The 22,081-nt window shown below is 41.6% G+C and overlaps 1 protein-coding gene across 11 annotated transcripts in view; it reads left to right on the top strand.

Moving 5' to 3' along the window:
• Positions 1-22,081, top strand: part of MAP2K5 (mitogen-activated protein kinase kinase 5) — a 261,524-nt gene that overhangs the window by 218,653 nt on the left and 20,790 nt on the right. For 7 of the 11 annotated variants that reach the window (XM_032244603.1, XM_032244604.1, XM_032244605.1 and 4 more), the window contains 2 exons: positions 5,522-5,583; positions 8,893-8,938. In XM_032244603.1, coding sequence (XP_032100494.1) covers positions 5,522-5,583; positions 8,893-8,938 — 108 coding nt within the window. Of the gene's footprint in view, positions 1-5,521; positions 5,584-8,892; positions 8,939-10,188; positions 11,217-22,081 lie in introns of those variants that run through there. The other 4 variants (XM_032244610.1, XM_032244612.1, XM_032244606.1 and 1 more) reach the window with 3 other exon arrangements.

Consider the following 22,081-nt stretch of genomic DNA (forward strand, 5'->3'; position numbering starts at 1 on the left):
GGAGGATCAGAAACCAATTTGGGGTCTGACAGGCAAAATGTTATCCTGTTGGGCATGAAGCCCCCAGAATTACAAGTTACTTTCGATCCCAGCACTGAGGATAGAAATGGAGCGATCCAGTAGAGCTTTGCCAATTGGTATGAATCCCAGTGCCTAAGAGTATACATTGTTGGGCCAGGCCAAAGGAACGTCTGACATGAATTAAAAGACTTACCTTTAAAATATGGAGCATGACTCTCAATATTGGTCAGACTACAGGTGACTTTCCAATGTTGAACACCTGTTGGTTTGATGGCTTAACACTGTAAGTCTAGAAGTGGGCTATTAAAAAAAAGTTAGAGGGCCATACTGGTTTAATCCAACCACAGTACAACTGCCCTCAGAATTCACCAGCACAGCCAACACCTTGAGAGTTTTGAGAAGTTGTCCTGTCTTCCTTTGCTTTACTGCTGATATGCATAAGGTTTGAAGGAATGTCTGGTTTGTATAAGGAGAAGGGAATAGAACCCAGACTACAACATTCAAGGTCCCTCCCACCCTCAGGTGCTGTCTGGGAGAGAGGAAAGAAGAAAGCAAGAGAGGAAGGAAGGTGTCTCACATGCTGCAGACTCTTTCACTTCACTCCCCATGACTCTCGTATGTGAACTCATGTCTGCCAGCCAAACTGAACCAAACCTCAGTGCCCCACTGTGCGTCCTGAGTGCCCAGCTTTGGCACTCTTATGTGGCCACTTCCTCCATCCTGTAGGGCTGGTTATTAGGGGTGCACATCTTAGCCCTCTGAACATTACACAAATTCCTTGAGAATATGGATTAAGTGTCAGCCATTCCACAATTCCAGGCTCATTGCATTCCATCCACATGGTAGATGCCCACAAAAGCTGTTGAATGAATGAATGAATAATGAATGATTGTATCATTTTTACACAGTAGTTTATGTTATGCCATATCCGTGTCTGAGCTAACAACCACATCATTGTCAGGTTCCATTGTCACCTTTAATTATGAATTACAGGCAAAAATGCAATCCTCAGGAATGTTTTTTTAAGCAAAGGGCCCTTAACTTTTTCCCAGTTGAGTATTTATGCCAGCCTTCTCCCTTACACAAAGCAGAGCTCTGCTAAGAATCTGAGCCTCATCTGATTGTTTTAAAATAGTCCTTGTCCCTTAACTTTTCTTTTTAAACTTTCTATTTCGACATAATTTTTAGATTTACATGCAGTTGTAAGAAATAATACTGAGATATCCTATGTACCTTTCACCCAGTTTCCCTCAACAGTAACATCTCATAAGTATAGTACAGTATTTATACTGTAGATAGAAAATTGTTGTAGATACAAGACATAAATCACTGACCTTATTCAGATTTTAACAGTTTCACATTGCACTTGTATGGGGGTGGGGAGTTGCGGAGTGAAGGGTAGATTAATGACACAGATTCTTCTAAAGCCAAGAAACATAATAGTTTCAAAAAAGAATATTCCTTGAATATTGAAAGCATTTTTCTTATTGATGCTTTCTGTATTTGGAGTGTCCAGCTTACCTGCCTGCTCTAAAGGCCACTAAATATACTGACTGGCACACTTACTCTGTAAGTGAACTAGCAGCAGCCGTGGTTGGAATTGGATCTTCTCTTGCCTCGTCTTCTCCACTAGCTCTTTGAGTGTGCAGGTACACACACACACGCACATTTTCTGCTACTTGCCTTTTTTTATGCCTGAGTACCTTGCTGACAAGTGCTAATAACAAAATACCCAGAGAGAGTCCACTTGAAGTTAACATACATTAAGCATTCTGAACTTGTCCTTTTGCTCATAGATTGTGCATAATTAATAATTAAACAGTTTCCGTTGTAATGGTTTGACCTTCTTGAACTGTTCATTATTCACAAGGCAAAGGCATCACTCAAACTTTTTCCTATTGTCCTTTGCTGTTCTCTGGCGTGCTGCCTGCTTGTGTTCCAGTTATTTAGCAGAAGGGGCTGACCAGGTACTTACTGAAACCTCTGAGGCTTGGAAACTGTCCTCCTTGATGACCAGAATTGCTTACTAAAATGGCTTATGTAACAGTTGCCTGCTTGATAACAAGACCCAGCTTGTGTCCCTTCAGAGGGACTCTAAAGTTGATTTGAGACTAGACTCTCAGATTGAGGCTTTCGGTTAAGGTTGTGTCCACTGCTTCATTCTATACCTCCGTGCTTAGAAGTTCAACAGAAAAGCATCCGAAAAAAGGCCCTTAAGGTGAAGTATGGCACCCAAGATCTTAAAGAGAGTGACTTTCCTTAACAATTTAGAGTCGGTGTCAGCCAGTGCTGAGAATTACCAGTGTAAGTGCTTCTTCAACCCACATTTATATTTTTGAAATATGTTTCTCCATCTTGCCACAACCTATATTTCATAGAGGGCATTTTTGGGAAGTAGCAGCAGCTACTTTACTAGAGTCTCTGAACCGCTTGGGATGATTGGATACTTTCCCTTCCTGTGAGCTACAGTGAAACTGGAGCGCAAATTTACTATATGCTTCCCTCCCTCCTCACAGATTTGAATTAGATAACAAAATAGGCAGGTTCTTGGAGATCTTTCACATCCTGATCAAAACTAACTTTGTAATTTTATTTGCTTTAAAAAGAGAAAAGTGCTCTGTAAAATCCTGTAGTGCAGTGCAGTGAACACTCTCAGATATATTCATTTGCTTTCCTACGGAGTTTTAACAGCCGGCATACTTCTGTGGAGTTGGAGGCTCTCAGAAAATGCCTTTGCCCAGTATTTATGTGTGGCATTCTCACCATCCCCTACCACTCAGTCTTCTGCATCTCAGAAAATTCTCCCTTGAGGAATGCAAGAGATGTGGATTTTAAAACAAAAATAAATATCTGGCATTGTGCATGTGAGATTAGAATTTCCTCCACATCTTTGATGAGTGATTCTTTCCAGGCACCACTGAGATGAGAATACACTTACTGTGGTTCTGCAAAGTCGACTTGGGCTGGCATTTTCAGAAGTGAAATAAATTATTCATGGGTACCACCCAGTGTTCCTTAGCTTTATAATATGAGGAACTTAACAGGCTACAATATCAGGTCTTAAATAAAATTAACTACCCATGCAAGATGTCACATTTCCTCATTTTGTTTCTCATCCGTTTTTAAATGACATCTTCATCAAGTTGCTTGTCTATAATTCATTAATTTACTCTTGGTATCATACTTTGAAATGAGGCCCACATTAGCATCACGTTTTATACCAGATCCCTGTAGAAAGCCAGTCCAGAATTTTAACCATCTTGGTAAATATTGAACCACATTAAGATAGCAGGCCTTTATTTTCCTAAACATTGCAATTTAGAGCAACTACTACTCCACACTTTCAGTACTGTACCCTCAAAAAAAAAAAAATCTATAAAGGGATGACTTAGAGAAGCTTCCTCACTGATCAGAGTCTATCATTTTTGCACCTCAGACTTTGAACTATCTTTTTACTAATGGTTTTTGAGACAGTAAAATGTCGTTTCTTCAGCCGGGCCTTGTAGAATCTTACAGGCTTGGTGATATATATGGCTTTCCTAAAACAGGCTGCAGCTGAAATTGATATCGTGTTTTATTTTTGCTCTTCAAACCGATGGGACTTCTGTGGCCATTTTATAGCACCTTTATTGAGGACTTGTCATGTTATTTCGTGTCTTGTTTCTTTTGAGTGGACTGTTTCATCAGCCACCCATCCGCCCCGTTTTTCATGTCCTCTCGATGTCATGCCTGCATGTAATCCTGTGAACTTGGAGAGATTTTATTTCACTCCCATTTTTCCTTTGTTTTCTCTTCCTCTTGGAACCCTTTCTCTACTGATGAGAATTTTAATCTTAGAATGACTAACCGTCCCTTCTTCTGGATGAATAGATTAAATTCAAAGAGGACAGATATGCAAAAACCAAGAAACATTTTGTTCATGTTTCTTTTCTTTTAGCCTCTTCCGGTTTTTTGTTTTTTTTGTTGTTGTTGTTTTTTGTCTGCCTTGACCCCCTTAGTTCCTTTTGATTTAATTGTATTTTCAAGCAGTTTCCAATTGTTTGAATTGGAAACAAAGCTTTAATAAGAGTTCTAGTTAATTTTCTGTCTTGTAATTACCGATCTCATTTTTCTGATAATTGGCCACAGCAATTATATGTATATTTACTAATCACATAGGAGGCTGTGCAATTTTATCTATCTGCCACCATTGATAATGACACGCATATTGCAGAGGTGCTTTTATCATCTTCTTTTTTCCACTACATCAAAGCTATTTCCTCTCGTTCTCAATAATGAATACATGCATGCATTTGACACAGTTGTGTGCTAGAGAAATTGTTTGGCTCCCACCAAATGCTGCATGCTCTGAGTTTCTTGCCTGCAGCGCTGGAAGGTTGTATGTAATGATATATTGCTCATCCAAATGGCCAAAGCACTCCAAAGCACAGTGAGATTAAAATAAGTCATTCCTTTGTTAATTTAAATAGGTGCATGTATCATACTTTGCAGGGCACTTTGTGTAGGGATGTCAGGGAGGAAAAAAGCCGCCGAAAGGTATTTTTAATAGCAAATGAGAATAGATGAGAATGGAGTCATTTGCAGCTGCCTACTTTATGTGGCTCTCTTGTTCCAACTGTAGGTCTAATGAGATGACTGTTAAAGTACTCTGCAGTGTAATTTCATTACATCCTGAGCTGTTACACTATAAACACAGTGGCGCTCTCTGTCATTCTTGGAAAAACTCCTAAATTCTTAAAGCCTTCCTTTGCAAACGGTAATGGGGTTTGCTCTCTGTGTTACGTGGTGGTGGTGGTTTGTTGCTGTGTAGTTTTCTGCTCTTTTGACTGAGTCCCACCTCCATCCCAGTTTTGGTTGGTGGTCAAGTTGGGAGTTTTTCATTGTATCCTTAATTCACTGGCTTTCTCTCATATGAGTAGTCTGCTTAGACTGGCAAATAGGCTGAAATTCCTTTTTAGGAAACAACTTGCCCTATAAAAGCCTTTATATTAAAGTTAAAAAAAAAAAAATCTGATCCAAATTATTCTATTAGGGGCTAGCAGCAAAGAGCGGTTGAATATACAAATAAATGTAAATAAAAAGGAAAGTGTAAATAAATAGCAAATCCAGTAAAAGAAACAAAGGTCAACACAAGAATAATTTCACAGCTCTTTGTTAATTACAAGACCATTTGTGTGTTACTTAAATAATCATTAATTTCTCATTTACACTTTCCCTACCTTCCTTCCTACCCTGTGGCTATCATTGTCCTTTTTTCACCTCCCCTCCCTCTCTGCTCTCAAGTTTCTCACCATTGTAAAATGTGTGTGGCTTTAAATTTGGCATTTTTACCTAAATGTGTGGAATAGGGTGAAGATAGTCTTTTTAATTGGTTGAGGCCTTATTTTCATTGTATTCATCTTTCTACTGCTCTTTCACATGGGTTGGTTGGGGAGGGGGAATATAAAGAAAGAGAAGGAACTGTTGTGACTTTTGGTGACATGTTTTTCCTCCATCCCAGGATTCGCCCATCCTTCCAGTTGGAGAGTTCTCGGAGCCATTTGTACATTTCATCACTCAGTGGTGAGCCCGTTTACAAACATGCCATGCCCTCAATGTAAATGATACATGCCATTAACTCGGCAGCTCCGTGAGACCTTATGGCTCTCCCCGCTTCCTTTTGGAGACAGGAGGGACTTCAAGGCCTTGGGCAGATGGGGCAGCAAAGCTGAAGAAATTGTTTAAATTATGTAAACCTTATTTACACAAAGGGTCATAAGCATACTTCAGAGCCTTTTTCCTGATTTAATAAACTGCCGAAAGTCAAGTTACTTCTTTAAGCACAGATACTGTTGCCATCCTTTTTTTTTTTTTTTAAAGAAATACACAATTTTATAGCCCCTATGGAACAGACATATGAAGCTTATTTTTATTAATGTAACCTCAAGTTACCCATAAAACTGTCTGTCACTTAGTGGAAGCAGCATAGTTTATTAATTCATTGGATTTTCAGTAAATAACTTTTATCTTTGGTTTTATTTTAAATACAAGACTGGGGTCCCATTTCAATGAATTTTGACATTTGGAAGACTATGAAAACTGTTCATTCAGACCACTTTAACCCTTAAAGAACTGAGAGGAGCCACAGGGGCCCTCAGAGCCTCCAAGCAACTCCTCGTCATTTTATATCTGAAGAAGAAACAAGCATTTTACTGCCACGGGTTTTTTTTGCCAGCCTTCTGCCTTTTTCCTCCCAGCAGAACGGATCTTTCTTTTATCACCCCCTCCACCATCATTCCCCTCTTCCGTCATTCCGCAGGACTCATGTGGCCTTGGGAGGCCCAGGTGTTCCCCTGCCCTCTCCCTCTCCCTAGCACACAGAATCACCCAGGAGAGAGGAGGAATTCGGGAACATAAGAATCACTGTCCTCAAAGCAGGAGACAAAACCAACCGCAACTCCTTCATAACTACGTTGGTCGTCTTCCCTTCCTTCACCACAGTCCTCATTCTCCAGAGTCATGTGTACTGGTGGAAAAAGAATAAGCAGACTCCACCCAAAGAAACCCTTGGTTTTGTGGTGTGGCAAAGTAATGCTGTCAGGATTCTTGCCAACCAAAATCGGTGTTCACCATCCCCTCCCCCTCCCACCATGATCCATCTGATGATTATGCTAAAGGGAAACCAAGAAATATTCCTTAATATAAATGTCAAGCTTTATCACCTTTTTGACTAAGTGTAACATGTTACCTCTTAATAAAAATGTCTCATACAGTTTATATTCCATATATGTGGGGAAGAAATTTACCCCCAATTAAAAAAATTTTATTAACACTGTTTCTATTTATTTAAAATGCTTATGTAATATTCTGTAGCTTTTAAAAACTATTTTTACCCTGAAAAGATTTTATTTCCAAAGCATGCCATGTTAGAAAAAGGAGTACATATTGATTAAATACTGGAATCTTGAGTTGTTTTGAAGCTCCTTAATGATGTTAGAACCATTATCCAGAAATATATATCCCCCCCTTAATTTCCTTTACGTGGAATTCCTAAAACGCGTGTTAATGTATACCATGTGTTTTACACATGGTAATGCTTCACTTTGAAATGCAAAAATTGAAACACAAACCATGCAATTCCTCTACTGCCTGGAGCGGCTGGTTTGGCCATCACACTCTCTGCTTGGGAGGAGATGCTGGATTTGTGACAGGATCGCAGTGCTAATCTTATCTCGCTGTGTGGTCTGAGACCAACCCGGGGGTGGGGCTGGTCTGAGCAGCAGGGAGAAAAGTGGATAAGGCTTCTCCTCCCTCCCATCCAAAAAATGAATCAGCTATTATTTAAAAGTTTTATGGAGACAGAGGGAGGGACAACCTGTATTCAAATTTCCACAGATGTCAAGCCGAAACAGAAATGATAGTGGGTAATAGCCTTGTTTTCCCAAGAGATACAGCTACTTTGGAATGTCAGATTAGGACTGTTACCAACTCCACTGGCGAGACAGCTTGAATTAGTTGCTAATGGATGCAGTATTTGAGAGGTGCATATGGTTATTTATAGGGAAGGCAAATGTCCTCGATGTCATTAATGGTTCGTAACTATGATTCTTGTTTACCAAATGATCATTAAATCTATTTTTTAAAAAAGTACTCTCAGCAAATGCAGAGATTATATGAAGTTTTCTTCTTGCTTATTAGAAGAGTGCCTTGTATAAAGAAAAAAGCATCTGTGTGATTTTTCCAAGTAATAGAAGCAGCAGTCTCCTTTCATGACTTCACCCCACGAACACTCCGAGTTTAGAACAAATACAGCCATCAAGTAGGCAGCTACCCACAGTCACCTCCGTCCCATGTGTGAATGCTTCATCACATAGCTAAGTACATGTTACAGCTGCTAATTATACCTATTGCATGGAAGACAAGAAATATTTTGCATGAGGAACGTGGTTCTTTAAGCAGCGTAAACAAATTTAGCTGTCCCACAGTTTAATGAATTATCAACTTGCCTTGTTGCCAAAACAAATGCAAGTCAAGATAATCTACAGCAAGCCACTTGTAATTGTATAGCATTATCTAGGTTCCTGACCTGTTTTCTATACTTCCTGTCTTTCGGAGTCATAGTGGGGGATGAGTTGTATTCTCATTTGACTCTACAGTCATTTTTTTTTTACTGTCTTATCCCAGTTACCGAAAAAAAACAGAATATTCCCTAAATTTAAGTTTGAAATAAATTGATAACTGAGTCAAGAAGAGGATATTAGGCCGGGCGCGGTGGCTCAAGCCTGTAATCCCAGCACTTTGGGAGGCCGAGGCGGGTGGATCACAAGGTCAAGAGATCGAGACCATCCTGGTCAACATGGTGAAACCCCGTCTCTACTAAAAATACAAAAAATTAGCTGGGCATGGTGGCGCGTGCCTGTAATCCCAGAGACTCAGAAGGCTGGGGCAGGAGAATTGCCTGAACCCGGGAGGCGGAGGTTGCGGTGAGCCGAGATCGTGCCATTGCACTCCAGCCTGGGTAACAAGAGCGAAACTCCGTCTCAAAAAAAAAAAAAAAAAAAAAAAAAAGAAGAGGATATTGCTGCATTTTTCACATTAGCTTCAAAAGTAGAATGAGGATACATTTAATTTAAATTCATTCTTTATTGCAAAATGTTTTTTAAGTGAAAATGTAAGACAAAAAACTTTTCGTTTCTGACTCATAAGGTACTGCAGAAATCTGCTAAAGACCAAAATAATACAAAGGGAATATATGCTAATACTTTGGCCAAGAATTGAACATGATGAATTTTGAAAACATTCAAATTCCCGTACAAATAGCCATTGGTAGAAATTATAGTAAAAATGTACAAATGACACAGATAATATGAGGATTTTTTTTCTCCACTATAGCATGCGAAAACAGCCAAAGGAAAGGCCAGCACCTGAAGAATTGATGGTAAGTGAATTTTTTTAGTTACATTAGAATTCTCAGTTATATATTTATGTTTAGCATTCTGTTTAAAATTCATTTTTTAAAACAGCGATAGGCTCTAAAAAGGCAACATTATTTACTTCATTTGGGAAGATGTTTTTTGAAGCTCATATCCTCAGATAATAGTTTTTACTTTTTAACAACGCACCTCCTTTTTGAAACTTAATTGAGAACTCTTTCATTTGCCTCACTCAAGGGTCACAAACTTAATGCTGGTTACTCTTATCCTCATTTGCTATTAAACCTCTCAGAATTCACAGGATTGGTAACAGAGAATATCATCAGCGCGATAAGTTTTTAGTGCAATTCTGCAGAAAATTTGTGAATATGGCTGGAGTCCTCTTAGATTCATGTAGAATGAAATTAAACTGGCTGCAAAAGATCAAGTTAATGTGAATCTTTGGTCTTTCCTCAGAAAGAGACAGCTACAAGGCTGCGAGTGCTGTGTTCTCAGCTCCAAGGCAGCTTTCTTTGATTGCAAATGACAGTTTTTAGTCAAGCAGGGAGAGGAACAGAGATGCTCCCTAACAATTCCCAAATGGTCATTTATTTAGTGAAGATTGTTGATTTGACAATGCACAAGCTGTTAGAATAACATTAGGATCGAGCATTAGTAAATAATAATTATAGTCTGTTCTTCCTAATGTTTTGCATACCGTTCCCTGCCTTTAGATTACTACAGTCAGAGCAAATTCCTACCAATTTTCTTTTACCTTCTTCAAACAATATGCATTTTACAAATAGCAGGTCAGAGGTTTTCCAACCTAGTAAACAGTTTCAGTGCCCAAACTTTTGAAAAAAATGGATTTCATCCTCGAATATAAAATAACAGTACATTTCCTTTTTTGTATCTTGAATGCTTTTCAGCAAGTTCCATGGAGCAAAATTTTAGTTTTCAGGGTAGCTTCAAGTTAAAGATCACCCCTAAAAACCTCTGCAATGTGTAACTCTGCAGGTTTCATGTCTAGAATAAACTGGTCTCTTTTTTTTGGGTCTCTGTGATGGTTGGGAAATTCTTGCAGTTAGTCACATTTGAGAAAACTTGGAACAGGTTCTAGAGATGGAGACCCATTTACCTTGTGCATTATTATGTTATGGCAGGATAGCTCAGCTATTAAAACAAAGGAATGGGGTTTCATAAAACAGATATTTGTTTGTAAATGCATGTTTCAATGCTGCAGTGAGTTGGCCACCTATAAATAAAACATCTGCAGATCACACATACGCCCATAAATGTATATGGATGTATATGTTGGTAAGGAACACCACTCCAGGGTGGCACATCATAAAGATAAGCCTAAAGGGTGAGTACTATCAGTACCTTGAAAGCAAGTGATGTGGATGTGTGTGGATGTGTCCGTGTGTGTGTGTGTGTGTGTGTGTGTGTGTGTGTGTGTGTAAGAGAGAGAGAGAACATACGTACTTAGATATATCTCTTTACAACTCTACACCCTGTTGTGTGCTGTCCCACATTTTTAATTAATAAATATCAATAAATCAATAAAATACAATGAAAAATGTAGTCAGAGGAAGCACCATGCCATACTTAATTTAACATTATTTCTAGTACTGCTCACCGTTTGATTTTAAATGAATGTATTCCCAGAGGTATGGCAGTGGTGAGGCACCACTGCTGTGGCAGGGCTCAGTGAGGAGGCAGGGAACAATAGACTATGTGAAGCTGCTGTGGTCAGAGAGTGGCCCTGCCCGGACTTTGGCCAAAAGATTGAGCCCAATACGGGCTCAGAAGGAAAGTAGGTTTTCCTTTGTCTTGAGGAACCTGAGCCACATCCTAGGGGCCCAATCTTAAGGAACCAGTCTCTTTATTCCTTCCAGCATATTAATGGCTTTAATTTTTCCTTTTCTCTCCCCGCCTACAACCTATTTGATGGTGCTCCCATCTGGAAGCTGAGAGCCTCCTCTGGAATGCATGAACTGTAGAGCCCATTTGTCACTCTGGGTGGGGGCCTGTGCCTTTCACAAAAAGAGCAGTTTATCTCCCAAGCACAGTAACTCCAGCCAGCAGGGTACCAGTGTGGGCTGCATGGGCTGCTTCAAATGTGAGGCCTGCAGGATTGTCAGGGTTTCCCTGTAGACCTCGATTTCCAAATCAAAGAAAGAAAATCAGAGGTGGGCAGGTGGAAATACTGGAAGTTATAGATTCACCATTTGGGAACTCTTACATGAACTCCAGGTGTGACCTTGACCAGTGAACACAGCAAGTCCCAGTCCAAGCAAATCAGAATGTAGGATTTGTGTGCCAGATCACACTTACTCGTAGGTCTGAGCCACGCAGAGTGGGCACTCAGGTGGTGAGGTCACTGTTTATACCAGAATACCCCTTATCGAATCTTAAAATTACCATCTTGGCAATCTCTGACCGTGTCAGTCTTAAAGATGGAATGTAAAACTCAAGGTTAGACTTTGCAGATCATTACAATCCCAGTATTAGAACTCATTGTTTAGTTATTTTATCCCCTCTACTTTGTGTGGTCATTCTTGCGATGGTTTTCAGTTTTTATATCCTAAGTCAAAGTATTTTAAAGCTGAACCAAGAAATTCCTTTAATACTCACATTTGAGCTGCTGTGGTTTTCCGGCATGTACCATTAAGCTACATCAGAAGTTCTCTCAAAAGTTTATCATCAGCATCTACATCATCCTAAGAGATCTCAGAACTCAGTAAATAATTGAATTTGGTAGTTGATAGACCACTGTGCATCGTCTTGTTCTAGACACAGCAGAAGACATGAAGTAGAGGAAACCACACAGATACAGTCTTTCAGGGGATATAGCAAGCATACAAATAACTGGAATGAATTAACTGTTATAAAAGAACTGTGGAGTTTTGTGGAGATCCATTTGGGGAAATGAGGAAAAACTGGGTGGAGAAGGTAGCATTTGCAAAGGGCCTTTGGAGGATGAAGTGAATTATAATAGAGAGTTTTGAAGGGGCCATTCCAGGCAAAGGAAACAGGATGGGCAAAGCATGAGTATATGTTGGTCTCAGACCTTTTCACAGCAATGTAAAGCCTCCAGTACCTGCTGGGACAGAAACCCCTTCAACATATTCACCACCAGCTGGGCAGTCCCTTAAGAAATTCCACTCCTATAGAAGGAACCCCAGAAACAGCACACCTACCACATGGATCTTTTTCTTGAGTGATTTCGTTTTTGCAGTGGAGCGGGGAGAGACGGAGCCTTGCTCTGTCACCCAGGTCTGGAGTGCAATGGCACCATCTTGGCTCACTGCAACCTCCACCTCCTGGGCTCAAGCGATTCTCCTGCCTCAGCCTCCCAGGTAGTGCCCACCACCACGCCTGGCTAATTTTTGTATTTTTACTAGATACAAGGTTTTACCATGTTTTCCAGGCTGGTCTTGAACTCCTGGCCTCAGATAGTCCACCTGCCTCAGCCTCCCAAAGTGCTGGGATTATAGGCATGAGGCACTGTGCCCAGATGAGTGAATTCTCTTGAATGGACTCCCATTCAAGTAGAGGGGGTCCCTCATCCTTGGAAAAGATGTGACCTTCAGTTCTTTAAGAGCCTATTGCATAAATCAGGAGTCAGCTTTAAACCCTGCTTTAAAGGTAAACCAAGCATGCAGGCAGCCAAGAGCATTCAGCATGCTGACACAAGACAGACAGAACACCACCCCCACCTCCACCTCTACCTCCAAATCTTTTCCTGTGATGTTAAAGAATCTGCTTTTTTTTTTTTTTTTTTTTTTTTTCTTTTTTGAGATGGAGTCTTGCTCCGTCGCCCAGGCTGGAGTATAGTGGCATGATCTCAGCTCACTACAAACTTCACCTCCCAGGTACAAGCAATTCTCCTGCCTCAGCCTCCCGAGTAGCTGGGATTACAGGCTCATGCCACCACACCTGGCTAATTTTGTATTTTTAGTAGAGATAGGGTTTCACTGTGTTGGCCAGGCTGGTCTCTAACTCCTGACCTCGTGATCCGCCCATCTCAGCCTCCCAAAGTACTGGGATTAAGGCGTGAGCCACCGCATGCAGCTAAGAATCTGCTTTTAAATCACGATGCTGCAACTCACAGGAAAGACCTGTGTCAATGCTGCCCCAGCTCTGTGAACTGGGACCAACAAACTTAGGGACAAATTTTCTGAGAGTAGAGACCCTGAGAAAGCCGCAGACACAATGCTCAGCAGGCTTCAGACAACTATGCAGGGATTCCACGGCTTATGTGGGAAAAAGCCAGCCCCTTGCCAGTCAGAAAGGATTGGTGGGACTGCGGCAAGAGGGGAGAGAGAAGGAATGCAAAGGTGGCAGAGAAATTTCCCTAAAATGTCAATAATCAAATTGAGAGATGCAAAAACATAAAAATCAGACCCTTAAACTGAGGGGCAAGACAGCCTAAGATGAAAGCATTAAGACGGGGGTTCAGGTTGGTTTTGCTATTCAATTTCTATGTTTAAATATTTTTAAATAAAAGGGATATGTGAGACATTACTGTATAGACCATTTGCTTCTCTAAACCACAAAGAATTCCTTCTGAGGAATTAATCTTCCTTCAGAATTATTTGGTAGATAAGGTCAAGCTGTGACTTAGCAGGGAGCACCTCCATCACGTCCATTCACTGTGTAACCTCAGCCAGCTCCCCATCCCCAACTCCCCACTTCAGTGTCTTCATCTGCAAAACCAAGGGGTCAGCCCTTGACCAATGGACTGTGACTTTAGGAAGCCAGAGCCCCAGAAATTACATCCAAAGTTATGTATGCATGTGGAGATGTGCTTTTTCATCCAAAAAGAGGAATTCATGACTGCTGCGTTTTTCAAAGGGGACCCTGACCCTCAATGATTGTTAAGCTCCCTAGCTTCTGTCCTTTAGAATTACTTGGCCAGGTGCCTACTGTAGGGAGGGTGGTGTTTCCTCAGCGAGAGAGTGCTTGCTTGGGGGTGGGGGGTGCTTTCTGTGGGGTTCAACAGGGCTTTGCACCAGATGTCAGGCAGCCCTTTAACCTCCCTGCCTAGCCTGAGTGTGGGCCTTGACTTGAGCGGGTAAGGTGTGGGCTGTGGGCACCCACACAGTTACAATTTGGGCCCGGAGTACGGTAGATCTTTCTATGCATTTAGAGTGTTTCCAGAAGCTTTCCGTGTCTAAGCTCTATTTAATGGAATCTATGCATAGTAAGTAATCAGGTCAGAAGAAGCAGCATCCCGGTTTGAGATCAATCGCTGGCTAATACTTTATCTAGGCCACTTTATTATCTCATGCTGATCCGATTCCCATTCTCCCCCTCCTTTGTAGCATGCACTTCGGCTGTGGTAAAAGTACGTATCACATACATATTAAAAACATATACCCATTCTATCTGTATGTAAATGTGTGAGGCACAGCTGGAAATTGCAGAGGAGTTTGATTTACTAATAGTTATTATCTGTTCTAGCTGTTCAGTGGCAGAGAGAATTTCAGAGAAACAAGCTGGCGCAGAAATTGTCTTTATGCTATTACTATACTGCTTTGGTAATTGTTTAAAAACATGGGTTTTCTCCTTAGGTTCTAATAATGCCTGTTATTTTGTGCATTTCCTGTGCATTCCGGAGTTGGGCATCCCTTAAAGGCGACTAGCATTTCCTCAGGTTTGGTTTTCAATGCAGGCACCTAAAAAGAAACACAGGATGCAGTTTGCAATTGAAATTTGACATTTTGCCTAGAAAGCAAGTAAATAGTGGCATTGGAAATGCAACAAGCAGGTGTGGGTCTTAGAAGGTGGGGTACCAGTTAAAATCAGAATAGTGCTTTTGGGTTTTTTCCCTTCATGTCATCCCAGCAGCTGCAAACTCGAAGACTTCTCATTTCTCAGCTAAGGCTTTATGTATAAAAGGTGGTAATGTTTGGGGGCTAATAAACACCAAACTGCTCTAGAAAAATCTGTTTAAACATTTAATTACTTGCTAAGAGATGTTAACTTGTTTAACTCCTCTAAATTAAACTGTCACTGCTAGTTTTTCTGCTTTTCTCAACCTGATTGTAATTACATTTTCAGATAGTTTGGATGGCTGTTCTCTCAGTTAATCAAGGCATATGATAAATTGCACATTTGCATGGTCCCTATAAAAATCCAGGGAACTATTATATTAGGTTTTTGTCTCTCCAGCACTCAAATTCCAGTGTGACTTTGTGCTTCCCACCAAATGGCTTTGTTTCTTTGTTAGACCCAAACCTTCTGATCACTATGAAAGACGAAATGCACTGGACAATTAAGATGATTTTATTTAGGCTATTGTAGTAGGGAAAGTGTTTATTAATGAGGAATGGCTCAAAGAAAAGGGAGGGGGGCCGAGGTTTTATGAAGGCAGGTAAACAAGGGGGTCGCCAGCAAGTCTTAGGGAAGTGACGAGGAAAGACGGAGAAGGCTCTTACCTCTGTGAGGGCAGGTTAGCAGAAGAGTAGGGGGATTTCCTACCTGTTACTGCTTACTAGAAGCACGGAGCTCGGATCAATGCAACATGATCACCACATTCTATGAAACAGGCCAAAGATGAGTTTCAGTTTATTTTGTTCCAGGGCTTACCTGTGCCCTGAGCACGAATATGAAGAGAGGTACATTTCCATAGCCCCCTTAGAGAGTACTCATCTACCCTGTGCTTGCAAAAATCTAAGCTTTTTAAAATACTAATGATGGTTAATAAATTGTGAACTTGGATGTAGTTCACTGCCGCTAACTATTGCCTGTGTCATATAGAGTGTGTTTCAAAATGAATCTTTAGGGCCACACTCATAATGTGTCTGGCCATCTATTCTTGCAAACATCATTTTGTTTTCAGTTATTCATTTGGAGGTAGCTCATTAGCTATGCCACCCAGAATTTGCAGGGAGAAATCCTGGCTGGGGTTGTAACTTCAATGAAATATTTCCATCATGCACAAAAGTTATCACAAGAGCTTGGGGGGGGCAGGGGGGCTGCACGTAGGGTCCAGCTGACAACCATCAAATTTTTTTCTAAGTTCTGAAGGCGATTAAAATCATGTTTGTGTCTGCTTATAAAGAGGAACCCACTAGTAAAGAAGCTGATTTTAGCTTTTTAATTGTGCATAATTACAACAGCAGAATCACTGTCTGGATACTTGAGATCGCACTAAATCAGACAGCTCTAATTTGAATTTTTGATGACACATTAGCACTTCAGCAAGAACAGAGAGATTATAACCCTAAGAAAACAGGCTTTGTTTTTCCATAGATGTGACCACTTAATCTTTTCACAAGACTTCAGCAGCTAAACGTGTGTGTGTGTCTCTGTGTGTGTGTGTGTCTCTCTGTGTGTGTAAGTATATGTCTTTATATACATGCACATAACAAGAGAGATACAGATAGATGAAATCTGTCATTCCTTGATCATGGTGATCTGACAGTTTTAATTTCCCAGTTAAGCATAACTTTTTCCCTCCATCAGTCAAGTCAGATCTCATAGTATGGTGATGACTTGCCCGTTTCAGACTGTAGTTATTTGAACTCATGTGTGTAATGTTTCTTTCGTGTTTTATTGGACTGTCATCTTCCCAGTGTCTTGTTTCAAGGCACAGTGAAACTGTGGAGCATTCCTTGAGCACAAGAAGAGTTTGTTAATCTCGGCTGCAGTAAAGTGGATGAGTCAGCTGCTCTTCATTGCCATGGCAGATTCACGGGGGCTAAGGTGGGGCTTTAAAGTATGTTACACATTAGTTCCTCATTGGCCATCAGTCAGCTCATTAGAAGTTTCTATTTGGGTGGTGCCCTCAGCCTAAAAAAGCCTCCTGTCCCCTCCCCGGGAAGGTTTTGGTCCTCCTCCCGGCGGCTTTTCCCTACTCTTCGCCTTTACGGTTGCTTGCTGCCTTCTCTGAAGCCCTCCAGTACGTATTGTGTCTAGCTTGGCGCAGCATTTAATTATATATTCCTCTTATGGCCACAAGTTAGTCCATGTAGTACAGCAGCCTTCAACCCCAGCAGCTCACCAGAGTCATCTGAGAAGTTTAAAAAGCTAAAGACAAAATGCCTGGATCCCAGCCCAGATCAAAGAAGCTCTGACCAGGAAGCAGGTACTTTTTAAAATATATATATATGTACTTTAAATCTCTCTAGGTGATTACACGGACAGCCAGAGGGAAAACTCACTGGTTTAATACTTTTTTTTTTTTTCCAACTAGATTGTAAGTTCCTTGAAGGAGGACCGTGATCTTATAATTCAGTGCCTATCCTAGTCTGCCGTCATTTAGGCAAAACGGTGTTGGTTGCACGTGCTATTCCCTCCGATCCAATCCAGTAAAACACTGTACAGATAAAGTAGACACTGAGCAGATAAAGACAAACAAGACATGTCTCTTGTTCTCCAGGAACTCAGAGTAAAGCTGAAGAAACTAATTCAAGAACAAGCAGTCCCTGGACATTACAATATTACAGCATTAATCAGGGTGGCCGCACTAGAAGACATGGCCAGATAAAAAAGGTTTTTGTTTGACTTCCTGTTGGGAGAGGTCATCTGGGTTAGAAAATTTGGTGCTGAAATAATAAAATTTCTAGGATGTTGCAATATTTGCAGGGATAACATTCAAAACATGTAACAACCAGTATAGCATGGGGATTACCAATCAGAACAGGCGCTGGGGTTTAGCTCTCCCACCTGTGGGCAATAACGTACGGGCAGAGCTCGCAGGTGCCAGCTAGGTGGTGATCAGCAGCAGCACCTGTGATCTTTGGCATGCATTCTGACCACTTGAGAATTCTCCTCAAATGTAACTCCACATCCACAGAGGTCAGTAGAGAGCCAAAACCTAGAGGAGACCTCCTGGCTAGCACCATCTTTGCCTGTTGGATTGATGGTAGGGGACCCTAAGGTTTTTATCTGTCAGCATATCAGATGCATGTCACCCCCTCCCCAGTTCTTGGGAACAACAGATTCGGTTGAAAAAGACCAGACACTCAGCCGTTTGTGGGGGAAATATAAAAGGGTCCTAAAGCTGGTCCCTGGGATTTGGGAAATGCTGTTGAAGGTAGCAAAGTAGTTTTCCTGTGCGTACACACTGATAAATAGATGCAGTTCTTATCAATTATTAACCAGTCTAACCAGGAATTTTAAGAGCTGGGGAAAATATTAGAAAGCTCCTATTTACAGTTATACCAGCTGGATTTGTTTAATGGGTTGTTTGCTTTTTAATTTGTAGCAGTTTTGAGGGAGACCTTTGGGGATTGTGAGTCTTGTGGTTTCAGATACGGAGTTATTTGAGGGGCCAAATCTGCCTGCAGATAATTTGAGGTTCACTTGGCCATTTAGAGACTGCAGAAAGGCAGTGGAGACGTTTGGGCCGACTGTCCTCTAATTTTCAAGATTAGAATTAAACATTAGGCCATGGTCTACCGAGAGCCATTTGCTAGAGCGTGGACTAGTTTCTTTCCAGTATCCTGGTTTACCGTTTCTCTGTTCTCTTCTTCACTGATTCTGAAGTAGGAGAATAGGTACCGTTCATTTATTTGTGCAGAGGTTCCCTTGACACAACTGAAAATGGAATTTTCAAATGTAACCAGATTAACTCTTAATTGTTAGCCTGTGTGTGTCTTAGCTTCCTCAGAAGGCTTCTGAAGGGCTTGCGTCTCTTTCTAAATTTGTGGGGGAGGGGGATTCAGTTAATAGCAGGACTTTCTAATTGTGGGATTGGTTTGGAGTTGACAAAAATTTGTATAAATAGGGTACATTTTTTCTACTTAAGAGGGCTGTGCTGAAACATTTTTAATTGGATTTTCATGGTGATTGACAGCATTTGATTATGACAGTAACTTTATTTGGCTGGACTGCTTTAGCCTCTTGTTCAGATTTTTCCATCAAAGCTCTTTTTTATCCTCTGAATCCCCAGTGGAGCAGCAGTCATTGTGGAAGAGCCTTTTAGCACCTTTGTTGTAGCCATCCCTGGTGATGATTGGGCCCAGCTGGTAGTAGATAAGAAAATGTTCCTTTCACAAAGAGGCAGTGTCTCCCGCCTCTGCGGTTTCAATAATTTTAAGAGCCCCCAAAACCTGTTGAGGATTGGAAGTAGCTTTAGATGTGAAATGAGTGTTAAGTATTAGTAATCGGGAGATTAGGGCCCCAGGGACAATGAGAGATAAACAACTGCAATTAAGGCAAATCTGCCGATGTAAACAAAATTTAGCAGAAACAGATGCCCTAACCATTTTGGGGGATTGATTTGAGGGCACCGAGGAATCGATTTTTGTCTTGTTTACACTTCCAAACCCCTGTGATATACTGGAAGGCTAAATATTTCATACAGCCTGATTTTAGTTAATTTTTTTTTCAGCGCCTCACAGTAGGCGCCTCTCTTCTCACAGTGACCAGGCCTGAGTTTATTCAGCATTCACAGGGAGCAGCTAATTGTCTATGAAGGGCCCCTGTGTTTAAATGGGCTTGACAGGAATTTAAATTTTGTTTCAATCAACCCCTGTGCTCACAGCCTGCTCCAGTTTCTAATTTTTAAATTAAACATGATTTTTTTTTAAGCCACAGCTTTGCCTCTGGAATACTCTGGCTCTAACTTCCGGGAAGGCAGATCGGCAACCCTGGAACCCTGGTTTATGCAGGGCCTGTGGCACCAGCTCTGCACTGGAAAGTCGTTTCTCTAAAACAAGCTTTCCTCCCCCTGTCACGGAGGGCAGCAGAGCTTTGGCTGGGCACTGACTCCTCCCTGCCTTCAGAAACGGCCCCCTTTTCCGCTCTCCTGTGCAGGCAGCAGTGTCGCATCATCTGGAAAGTGGGTTAAGCACCAAAGGAAGGTGTAAGGATGCCTTTTAGGGGCTGGATGAATTATAACCCGCTGCATGTCTGGTGCAGATTTGTACTTCAGAAGCCTTTTCTACTGTTGTGAGACATGGACAGAAGCCAGTGTGGGAATCACAGATGTGCATTTCAGCCTGCACTTGCCATTTTTATGTCTTAGCATCCGCTCTGTCCCCAGCATCCTGCCTGACACCGAGGAGGCAGCATGTCAATCCCAAGTCCTGACCCCAGCCAGCTCACAATTCAGTGAACAAGGTAAGGGCAGAAACAGCCAAGCACAGGATAGAACGTGAGACTTGTCAGAGACCCTCCTCACCTTCTCCCACCTTCGCCTACCCCTTCACCTCAGGCCCCTCCTGTGGAGCCCTGTGCTCCAAACTTCTGGCAGTCCCCAGAGGCGTGAGGCATCCTTACACATTTATGTCTTCACTTGTGCTGTTTCCTCACCACCAGATGGTGAACTCCTACTCCACCTCCAAGATCCACTTGCACCACCTCTGGTAGTAGATAAGAAAACATTGCTTCATTTTCCTAAGCCTGCTTCAGCTGGGTTGAGGATTTCCTTTTTCATGTCCCCCTTCACCCTAGCTCATACATCTATCAGTGCACTCCTTGAAGTTTGTGGCAGTAACTTGTGTTAACAGTCAGTAAAGGAGACCACAGCCCCTAGAGGAAGAGATCATGTCGTATCTTTGTATCCTTAGCATCTAGCCCAGTCTCCAGCCGGAGTAGAATGCTCAAATAAATGGTCATTGAATTAAAGTGCTCTGAATTTAACAGGTGAAAGGAATTCTGGGGAAGGAAATATTTCTTTCAGCTAGGGATCTCTGGGGAGGCTTTGAGAATGCAGTGATCTGTGAGCTGGGACCCACAGACATTTGGGTATTTATGTGAGTATATTACTTTTCTGCATACAGAGGTTAAAGGTAGCTTGTATCATAAGGAAAAGCACCAGAGTCTCTAATAGCCACGCTAGCCAAATATTCATACTATAATTTGTTGTCTCTAAACAAACTTGAAGAGATTCAAGTAACAATTGCACCTAACTTGGGGCTGAAGATGAATCCGGAAGGGATTTCATTCTATAATCTTAAAAAAAAAAAGATTTAATACATAGAGAGAAATGGATCTAAACAGAAAACATATTTTAAACACGTGATTTACGTTAGAGCAGTCTTTCACATAAGTTATCTCATTTGACCTTCACGTGAACATTATAAGGATTATTTTTATTCCCATTTTACTGATGCATAAACTGGGGCTCAGAGAGGTTAATTTCCTTGCCTGGAGTCATACAGCCAGGAAGAACACAGGACCATCCTACTGCACAACAGCAAAGCTATAGCCCTTGTGGCATAGTAGGCAGGGAATTGTTATTGTGGTTTGGAGAATTTCAGCTAAGTCAAACTATTTCTTGCAGTTAGAAAAATAAAGCTAAATACAAATGCAGGACCATACAAAGAAACTTGTAGGATTTCAGCAGAGTGTGCCTGTGAAGCCACTGCCCCTGTAGGATGCTTTGCTCAATTTCCCTATGGTCCCTTTCACCTTGATGCCTCACACTGCATCCTGAGGGCTGGTGGAGGCAGAGACCAGATGGCTGCACACACACTCCACCCATCCCCAGGCAGCGGGATGCCTGGTTGAAGCCTGAACCTCAGTAGAGACAAAACACAAAAGGAAGAGAAAGTAATTAACAACAGTTTGCACCTGGTCTATTGGTTGGTTATCTGAGGGGAAGCTGTGAGAATTTATGTAATCATTGTTTTTTTTTTTTTGGTTTTGGCAAAAACTGAGGGCAGAGTATGTCCTGACAGTTGTCAGGCCACAAAGCTTTCCACCTTTCCACTTCTACCATCATGGGTATAGAAATGAGCAAGAAATGATGTTTCTCGAGTTTGGGAGAAATTACCTTGGACTCAACAAGTTTTTTACTGAGCACATTCTTTGCGCAGAGGTGTTCTAGTTTAGCTGAACTCAGAGTATGGGCTGTGCACCAGTGGTAGTATCTGAACTGTTTTGTTTGTTGTTTTTTCCCTGAGACAGGGTCTCACTGCATCACCCAGGCTGGAGGGCAGTGACACGATCTTGGCTCACTGCAGCCTCGACCTCCCAGGCTCAGGTGACCCTCCTATCTCGGCACCTGCAGACAGCACCGTGTCTGGCTGATTTTTGTATTTTCAGTAGAGACAGAGTTTCCCCACATTGCCCAGGCTGGTCTCAAACTCCTGACCTCAAGTGATCTGCCTGCCTGGGCCTCTCGGAGTGCTGGGATTACAGGTGTGAGCCACCACGCCCGGCCCTGAACAATTTCTTTTTTTTTTTTTTTTTTTTTTTTTTTTTTT

Source organism: Sapajus apella, unplaced genomic scaffold (assembly GCF_009761245.1).
Source record: "Sapajus apella isolate SASKATOON/1434 unplaced genomic scaffold, GSC_monkey_1.0 scaffold55, whole genome shotgun sequence".
Taxonomy (NCBI): Eukaryota; Metazoa; Chordata; class Mammalia; order Primates; family Cebidae; genus Sapajus; species Sapajus apella.